General features: G+C 34.7%; 2 protein-coding genes across 2 annotated transcripts in view; one reads left to right on the plus strand and one right to left on the minus strand.

Annotated features, from left to right (window-relative positions):
* The window catches only part of LOC115995629 (bifunctional dethiobiotin synthetase/7,8-diamino-pelargonic acid aminotransferase, mitochondrial), an 8,170-nt gene extending 4,961 nt beyond the window's left edge, over positions 1–3,209 (plus strand). Inside the window, exons 8-14 of the mRNA XM_031234725.1 lie at positions 727–842; positions 936–1,082; positions 1,485–1,618; positions 1,710–1,841; positions 1,953–2,087; positions 2,444–2,556; positions 2,743–3,209. Of these exons, the coding sequence (XP_031090585.1) occupies positions 727–842; positions 936–1,082; positions 1,485–1,618; positions 1,710–1,841; positions 1,953–2,087; positions 2,444–2,556; positions 2,743–2,950 (985 nt within the window). The 3' untranslated portion in view covers positions 2,951–3,209. The remainder of the gene's footprint in view (positions 1–726; positions 843–935; positions 1,083–1,484; positions 1,619–1,709; positions 1,842–1,952; positions 2,088–2,443; positions 2,557–2,742) is intronic.
* Positions 3,210–5,212: 2,003 nt separating this feature from the next.
* On the minus strand, positions 5,213–8,100 carry LOC115996123 (putative late blight resistance protein homolog R1A-10). Its single transcript, XM_031235265.1, has 3 exons — positions 7,624–8,100; positions 5,433–7,583; positions 5,213–5,263 (listed from the first exon to the last, which is right to left on the minus strand). Exons 1-3 carry the CDS (start codon positions 8,098–8,100, stop codon positions 5,213–5,215), a joined length of 2,679 nt encoding a protein of 892 aa, XP_031091125.1.
* Positions 8,101–9,979: the final 1,879 nt, after the last annotated feature.

The raw sequence follows: 9,979 nt of genomic DNA on the forward strand, positions 1-9,979 counted from the left end.
GGGGGGGGGGGGGGGGGGGGGGGGGGGGGGGGGGGGGGGGGGGGGAGCAAGGAGCAAGTACAAAGCAATTTAGAATGCATAACATGTTGCATTTACTAGCCTCTTTAAACATTCTACTCTCTGGCTTTGCCTTCAAAACCTATCATTGGCATTCTTATGCTCCGCATGAAAGCCTTTTTGTAATTTACTTTATTTGTATGTCAATATATTTACTGCTAGATACCCACGGTGCTCTCTTATTTGTGAATGCATGTATTACATTCTGAAACAAAGGGCTAATGATGAATTAAATTCAAATCTTTTCAAAACTAATCTGATTCCCACCATCTCTATATCACTTGCCAGAATCAAACCTTTTGGCAAAATATTTATATTGAGTTGTGGACCTTGCTTTGAGCTTAGTCAAAGAACAAGATGGGGAGGAGAGAGGGGACATAGTGGTTAGGGTGGAGATGGAAGGACTATAGTGTTAGTCTATGAGGAGCCTGAATTTGGTGACTTGGCTGTTGGTATTCGTGAAGGTGGTTGTGGTATGTTGGAGTTAGTGAGTTATTGTGGTGGTGTTAAGAGTGTGAATGGTTTGAGGGGGCCTTACTAAGTTGGGTTTGGAGGGTCCAAAGATATGTTTGGCCATATTTTATTAGAAATTAGGTTGTATGTGTTGTATTGTCTATAGGTATGCCGCTTAGTATTTCTTGATATATTTAGATCTAATATATTGTCCAGGTATACGGGAAGAGGTCACTTTTTAGATCCACCAAAAGTTTCCTTGTGTCGCAATGTTTGGACAATTTGCCTTCCCAAGAATATTCAACCTGACAATGCCAATGTAGAAGATCTGAGTGAGTCTAGTCGTCTAGCATATTAATCCATAAATTATGTTTCTTTTAGTCATTAATTTATTTACATGTAAATAAATTGGGCTTCGTTTCCAGGTTTCTGGTCACGTGATGATATTTTTGATAAAAAGCGGGATGTATCAAGTCTTGCTGATGTGTATTCATCATACATATCACAAGAGTTAACGGAGAATCTGGATCCGAGAGGATTTATGTCTATTGGAGCATTGATTATTGAACCAGGCAAGGTCTTGTTGATGTGTATTCATCAGAGATTTATTTTCATTTCCAGTATCATTGATAAATGCACTTGCTTATATCAAAGCAAGGTCTTCAAATTTAACTAGAAAAGAGAATAAAGTTGAATAACATTCTAAGGGTATATTGGAATTAAATGCATCGTTTTTTGTGTAGTTAGTAATTAGAGTTAAAATGAAGATGTTCATATTATGATTTGTCAATATTGCTCGTTTCGTTTTTATTTTCTTGAACTTTCCTTTATCTGTAACATTTCTACATTTTGTATCAAAGTTATAATTTCAAAGTTATATAGATTAGTGCTTAGTAAAATTACAAGGTTAAAGAGTGAATGTTTTGCTTGCTTATATGTCTTGGTTAATTTCTTATAATTAAATTGTTTTTCAGTGATTCAAGGAGCTGGTGGAATGGAAATGATTGATCCTTTATTTCAAAGGATACTCACAAAAGAATGCCAAAGTCGAAAGATTCCTGTCATATTTGATGAGGTTTTTACTGGATTTTGGCGTCTCGGAAGAGAGGTTTGACGGTTTTTCTGTTGTATTATAAGTCCTGCTAGTTCTCTTCCCTGAGAGGTTGCAATTTTTATTCCGTGTATATTTTTCCTTTCAGTCTGCTGCAGAGTTACTTTCGTGTCAACCAGATATAGCCTGCTATGCAAAATTAATGACGGGTGGAGTTATACCCTTGGCCGTCACATTAGCCTCAGAAGCTGTTTTTGAAGCATTTTTTGGGGATTCAAAGGTTTGCGTTCCAAATTATAGTTTACTGACTTCACTCGATTGTAAACTTATAGTCACGACAGCTGACAAGTATATGTAAACATATAATCGGGTTGCTGAATTCCCATTACAGCTCAAGGCTCTTTTACATGGCCACTCCTACAGTGCACACGCTCTTGGCTGTACAGCTGCTGTTAAGTCCATGAAATGGTTTAAAGATTGCAAATCAAATTCTAATTTGACATGTGATGGGAGATTGCTCAAGGAGGTATGTGAAAATCCTTAGTACTTAAAAGTATATTGATCTGTGATGTAAAATGTTTGTCTAAAGTTGTTGGGCAGAGGCCGGTGAAAGGCCAAGTCCAGCACCGGTGGCTAGGGGATTGTTGGGTGGAGGCATGAAGGGCCAAGTCCAGCACCCTACCTCTCGAAAATGTGTGACGGTATAAGGAAATAAAGTCCTTCTTTCGCTACTAGCTATAGTTTTTGGCGTAGGGGTAAGTGCTTGATCCTAATAAGTGGTATCAGAGCCAGGTCACCCGTTAAGGCGAATTGATCCTAACAAAAGCTTTTCTAGTAGCAATGAATATTTAATTGGTTTATTTATTTTTGGGACTTCTACAGCTGTGGGATGAAAACCTAGTTCAGCAGATCTCTTTACTTCCAGCCGTTGGTAGGGTGGTTGTGTTGGGAACTTTATGTGCAATGGAACTCCAAGCGGAAGGCTCCAATGCCGGGTATGTGGTTTTATTATTCTTTCATGTCGCATACTCGCATCCTCGAATTTGTACAATGATTTTGTTCTGGTTGACTGATTGCATTTGAACCGATGAAAGTAGAGTTTCTATTTGTTCGTTCATACATAATCTGCAATGTTTCAACATCTTCTTTAAACTCCCGAGAATTTGGCGAATGAAATGCAGGTACGCGTCACTCTATGCTGCAAACCTTATTCAAAAGCTCCGAGGTGATGGGATTTACATGAGGCCTCTAGGCAATGTGATATACGTTATGTGTGGGCCTTGCACCTCACCCCAGGTGTGTAGCAACATATTGGAAAAGATATACACAAGGCTCAAAGACTTGAGTGAAGCCAAGATTGAACCCCTTGCTCAAACAAATTTAGTGTGAAAGTGAATCCTTCATTTTAGTGTTGATAGACTAGGTAGTGGGTAATAGGTTTGGCTTAGTAAAATCATTTTATGGATCAATGTAAACAGATCTAGATTGAATAGGTTTGTTTTGAACATTTAACTATGTAGCCTAGTTTTTTTATCGTTAAATTGGATGTTGGTTTATTCTCTTTGATATTGCTGAATGCTAGATTAAAATTGACATTGTGTTTGACCTTGGCCAAGTAGAATACATGTTATGGATGGATTAATTCCAACGGAGGTCTCTGGTCTTTGGTTGCAAATCCGAATCTAGTATTATATTATCATTTTTGTCATTTAACATTCCAGACTGCCATACTTTAACGGAGGTCTATGGTCTTTGGATGAAATTTTATTTTAGGCAAGAGTATCTTCATCTCTTCAATTTATTATTATTATTTTCTCAAAGAGTAAATTCCAAAAGACCTTATCTTTGGTGGTAATTCTAAATTTAGTCTTAAACAATTGTTTTGTCATTTAACACACTAGACAATCATATTTTGGACAATCTTGGTCCTTCCGATGAAATCCAATTTTAGGAAAGGGTATTTTCGATGACAAAAAAAAAGACTTCTTTTCTTTTTGTGGTCCTCACGTATTCAGTATCACTGTTGATGAAGGATGATTTGGGGAGAAAGATGAAGACAAGAGCCTGGTGAAGGAAATGGTGCAACCCACGACTTTTTAGAAAATAAAAATTGGAAAAAAAACCTGAAAAAAAAATGTAAAGGAGACAAAGCATTGTAGAGTTGGTAGGGGGAAAGTTTAGAAGGGAGAGAGTCTATATATAAAGTTGACAAGGAGAAAATTAAAAAAGATGGACTTTGATAAATGGATTTCTACTAATTATATTCAAGAAGAAAGATCTCTTCTACAAAATTTGTGCGTTTATTAACTAGAAATTTTTTCTAATTTTCTGGAAATTTTGAAAACTAGAAAACAGAAAACAGAAAACATGTTTACTAGCATAGCTTTCCATTTTGAAAATAGGAAATAATTTTTCAATTTTCTAGAAAACTGAAACACTATAAAAAACTGTTTTCTAAATGAAAAACAGAATCAGCTATCATCTATTAGACTATATGTCATTATAACCACATTTTCACCATTATCTACTTACATATTTATTCATTACTATGATTACATTAATTATCATCTTCTTTTACTTATCATCATCTTCTATCTTTTCTATTTACATTATTTATTTAAACATAACTTATTTGATTATGCTTAAAATTATACATCATTCACATTATCTAAATTAAAAATTGAAATCTATACCACGCTTTATATTTTGATTGAACTCAATTGATTATTGGTTTTGGTCCAAATATCAGATATCGAAATTTCACACATATATTACTATATTAGAATTCAAAATAAAAATTATATATTACATACATGTCATTCAAATGAATATATCCAAACATATTTTAAATATTCGCTCAAAAAATATTAATATTATCTAAACTAAATTTTGTGTGAACTTAATAGGTTATTGGTTCAAATATATTTTTATTTATGTTATATACATATATAAATTTGGTCCGGATATCAAATGTAATTTTTTTTTTTTTTTACATATATTGGACTTCAAAGTAAAATATATATTTATTCTATTTAAACCAAATATATTTTAAAATATTTTAAATATAAGGTCTAAAAATAAATCGAAATTAAACTTATTGCTAATTTTATAACGTTAACTTGAAAAAATAAATTTGAAAAAATAAGTGTATAAACAAGTTTTCTAAACAGAAAACAGAAAATGAAAAACAGAGAATGAAAACTGAAAAATTGAAAAATAGAAAATAGAAAACAATTTTCTGTTAGTAAACACACAATACTTCATCAGTCATGTAAAAAAGACTCAACTATTTCTTCTCTATCTCTTGTATGGAAAAAAGAAAACTTTGTATTTGCGTATTGTTGATGAGTTGATGGATATGATAACAGTACACTTAGCTTGCTCCATTATATTTGCTCTCTCTCTACTCTCCACCCACCCTGTTACTGGAAAATGGTTCACTGTCAAAATATAATATATACAGTTGCATCATCCTGAATATCAAACAACCAATACACAATCCAACCAAAATATATATTATTCTCCTCATCAACATATATACATGATGTATTTTGTTATTTTTAATTTTTAAATTTTTTTCAAGAAGCAGAAGCCATTTCAGTGCAACAGAGTATTGTGTCAATTCAAATACCTGCCTAATCCACCAAAACATCACTCTCTTCCTCCATATCCATTTCTTCCTCTGTTGTTTACACGTTTCGTCTGCAATTGGCAAAATTTAAAGTAAAAGAAAAAAAGGTGAACACACAGCAGTTATATAGGTAAGAGGAAACAGATGAGATATGATGGCCATGAAGAATTCTCAAGTAGCATGAAGTAAGTGCATGTTAAATGGTCACACATATAATATATTAGAGGGATAGAAACAGACCCTAATATTTTCTGAAGGAACAAGGAGGGCATTTCCATAGTTGTTGTACTGCTCTTCTTGAATCAACTTTGCCGAAGCCAAAACAGAATCCCGACAGCACTTTAACTGAATCAGCACTAGTGTGGTGATATCGGCAAAACCACTTGGGATCTTTTGCAAAGACCTGCAATCACGTAACTCTAAACATTCTAGCACAGGGAAATTGTCACCCACAGCATTCCAACATTCCAAAAATGTATCTTCAATTACCAATCTTTTCAATTGACGGAACCCTTCCTCGAATGGCTCCCACATTCTGTCTTTCCTAGCATCTATCAGTTTTAGAATCTCTAGATTTGGCAACATACCAATAAGCCTCATATCACTCAATTTCAAATTAGTCCAGAAGAATTTGAGCTTCTTAAGATTTGGTAGAAAATCAGTTGCCCATGGGATGCCGAAACATGGAATACAGAGATCAAGCCAATTTTTAATGCTTAGCTCCTCAAGCTGCCTCAAGTGCACAAAATTATAAAAACAATCTAGATTGTTTCTATTGTATCCATTATAAATCTCCAACTTTTTTAAACTTGGAACCCTTGTAAACAGATCCTTTGTACAGAGCGTAGGATCTAACCAAGATATACTCTCTAAGTTTCTATGAACAACTGACAACGTTCCTAATGAAACAATATGTCCAATGCAAATATTTCTTAACAGTGGCATTTTCCAAATTCCAGATACCTCAAAGGAATGGAATGTAGCATCAGCTCCACAAACAATAAAGCATTGCATATTCCAATGCTCAAAGAACTCTAAATCAAAATATTCGGTGGAAGCATTTGTTGAATACCGCCTCAAAGCTAAGTATCTCAAATGAATAAGATTTGCAAGTGCATATAGTACCCCATATCCTTGGTAAGATACACATACTATGTCTACTACTCTTAGTAGTTTGAAGTGTGAAAATAGATGATGTTCCACACTTACAGAGTAATAAGGGTAGAGAGAGTGTAAGGAATGTGATTTGTGAAAGCACTTTGTCAAAGGAAGTAGATCAAACCCTGATGTAGCACTTATCCAATGACAAGAGATTTTCTTTTTGTAAAATGGAAGTTTTTTATCTCCAATTACATTCAAGAGATTTTCATGTTGAGCTTCTCTCAAACACAAATCACGCAACAAGTCATGTATTCTTATTGTCTTCATTTTCCCATTGTAGCTTTGTTTGCTAACAAAAACAAGACTTCTACCAACAAGATCTTGCAAGCATTCCATGGCCACTTCCTCTCTATTTTGATGGTCCTCTGCCCCCAAAAATCCCTCTGCCGCCCACAACCTAGCCAACTTCTTCACATTGATCTCATAATCTTCGGGAAAAAGTCCAAAATATAGAAAACAAGCTTTTAAGTGGTGTGGTAATTGGTTGTAACTCAAATATAGTATTCTGGAACATGCGTCATTAGAATAACCAATTACATATCTACTCACATTTTCTGCAACATTATTCCACTTCTCTACTGTCTCCTCTGTCTTGGAGAGAAGACTAGCTATTACAACAATAGCTAGACGTAATCCATTACATTTCTTCACTATGTCTCTACCAATTTGCTCAAACACTGAAAGAAATTTCGTTTGACCATACAAATTGCAGTAGAGATTCCAACTTTCATTGGCATTTAAGAATGACAAGTTAATGGTAAAGTTACCTGAACTTGCATATTCAGCCACCTCTTTGAGCCGAGAAGTTAATAGTATACGACTTCCATTATTATCATCTGGAAAGCATCTTTGCACACTATCCCAAGCAGTAGTGCTCCATATATCATCAATCACTATCAAATAGCTCTGATACTTCAAGCATTTACGTAACGTTTCTGCTAATCGGCCTTTGTCGTTGCAGCTGTGTTCATCACTTGATGCACTAACACAAGCAATAAGGCATCTGAGCATTTGCACCACGGTATACTCTTGAGATACAGTAACCCATGCTTGCTTGTAAAAATAAGTGGTAATTGATGGATCCTTGTAGACTTCCCCAGCTAAAGTGGTCTTGCCTATTCCTCCCATGCCAACGATTGATACAACTTGGAGCTGCTCAGCTGATTGTTGCGTGAGCTTATCCAATATCGTCTTGAATTCCTTGTCACATCCAACCATGCATTCTACTGTCTAACTTTATTGAAGCTTTTTCGGAAGAAAATTTACTGACAGTAATATTATTCTCGCGTTCTGGATCAGCAGGCTGCGATGATGTTGAACCAAGGAGTAGTCCTCTTTGTCGCATCCTACCGAGGATTGATGGACCCTTTGCAAACTGGTCTTTACTTTGAATCTTAATAAACTTCTTCTTGAGGTAATCAGTCTGTTTTACTGCTTGCTTGAAGATTCCATCAAGCCTTGCCTCCTCTATACTGCTTGATTGAAGAAGATATATGCTACTCAATTCCATCTCAATCCTTTCTTCCGCTTTGAACGCTACATCTCTCATCTCTGCCTCTAAACGTTTCATCGCCGAATTGTCATAGGCAGCGATCTCAGATTTCTCAAGAATTTCTTGGAGGAAACCAAGATTTTCATGGAGAGAATTAACTATCTCTTGTTTGTGTTGAAGAGGCAAGTGTGGTTGTGATTGGAAGAAGTGTAGATAGAGTGTTCCTTTAAGCGAAGTTACAGCAGCATAAGCCATTTGCGTCTATGTCTATGTGGTAATCTGATGATCAAAGCAGTAGAGCAATACTAAGAAGAAATGAAAGATGTATGTGATGCAATTTAGACAGCAATTCTCTCGTCAACGCAAAGTCTAAACAACCATGATTTTTAAATTATATTAGCGCGGTAGTGGCTTATTCTCAGATAATTTAATATCAAATATTTCTACCCATGTCCAATTATTTTAATTTCACATTACAAATAATTTAACTCTTTTGATTTATTTATATATTAGTTTGGTGGTTATAATATTTAAATATAATTATATGTAGGAGAAATATAATTACATTTTTTGTTATAGATCAGAGTTATAAATACATACTTCGTACGTAAGTTATATGCATGTCCATCTCTGACCTTTCAATTTTGATTAAAGTGACGTTTTTAATCTCTCATAGAATAGCTTCTAACAATGTATATGTTAATTAAGCACAGTACACTGAGAGTGCATTTGGATTTGGTCCAACCATTAGAATCGAAATGTTAATAGGAATCAAATATTTAGTAATGGTAATGGTCGAGTTTAAGTAGGAGTCTTTGTGTTTGGTACTAAATAGAAATTGAAATCAAAATAGTGTTATACTTCAAAGCACCGGTCCAAAAAGCTTTCAAGTGACAATTGCATAATGGCTTATGTATATTAAAACTTTTGTGAAGATTGCAAAATCTAATTCAAACTTCCATAAGGTGAAAAATAGCTTAGAGATGATTGTGAAGATTGCAAAATTGTTGCACAAAGTATGGAAATCACAACCAACTTCATGATGTGAGTCTGAGCGTGGATTAGGCCAATATTTTATCTCTAACTTCTCCCCACTTAGAATAAAATTATATTATCTTAGATTAGAGTTCAAGTCAATATTTGATACGTCATTAAATAACATCATATTTGTGCTCATTTATGCTTGTTTTTTACTCAAATGCTAGGTAAATAAAGGTGGAACAATGTGTAATTTGACACATCTTGATGGAAGGAATGAAGGACCGAGCAATGAGCAAGCAAGCATGAAAAAAATGCTAATCTTGGGAGAACACGAAGATTTAAAGCACAAGGAAAACACGCAAGGACAAGCCGGGGAACGAATTGAAGGAGCAAAACGATAACGTGCTAAGGTCAACTAAAAGAATTCACGCTGATAGTCAGCGTGAGTCCTCAGCAGAGTTCTGATAAGGGACTCACGCTGAGACTCATCTCACGGTGTGAGCCTCAACGTGAATATGCTGATCAATATTGCAATTCAATTTATTTCAATTTCAATTCAAGCTTGTATCTTTAATCTACATTGGATGATTGGATCAGAACTAAAGTAATCACTTCCTTCAATTTTACTTGTGTTTTCAATACATGCAATTCCATTGTGTCTTTACTTCTAATCATGAATAGATAGATTTTCTCTGAAGCTTGCTCTTATTATAGATGGCTTCTATGATTTCAATTGCATAAAAAGAGTGTGTATTAATTAGCTAAGGTTCTTGTTGTGAGTATGCTATAAATTGATCACTTGTATCATTCAGGGTTCAATTATGCTTGAGAATCTTTGGAATTGTGTGTAGTTATGAGAATAGGACACACAATTAGACATATTACATACTCAATTTCAATTTCGCTTTGGAAATACGAGATTGGAAGAAAATCAACTTTGTGAGTTATGTGTTTTATAAATTGTTCCAATTATAATTGAATCGCCATAAGAGTATGATTCTTTGCTAATTGAAGTTTGTAGCTCTTCATATAAATAAGAAGAAGAAGAAGATTACCTAAACCAGCATAAAGAATCCCAGTCTGTCTTCACCCTACTTCTACTTCTTCTTCTTCAATTCCTCCTTGCTCGTTGCTGCTAAGGATTTTGTATGGC

The sequence above is a fragment of the Ipomoea triloba genome, chromosome 11 (genome assembly GCF_003576645.1).
Source record: "Ipomoea triloba cultivar NCNSP0323 chromosome 11, ASM357664v1".
Lineage (NCBI taxonomy): Eukaryota > Viridiplantae > Streptophyta > Magnoliopsida > Solanales > Convolvulaceae > Ipomoea > Ipomoea triloba.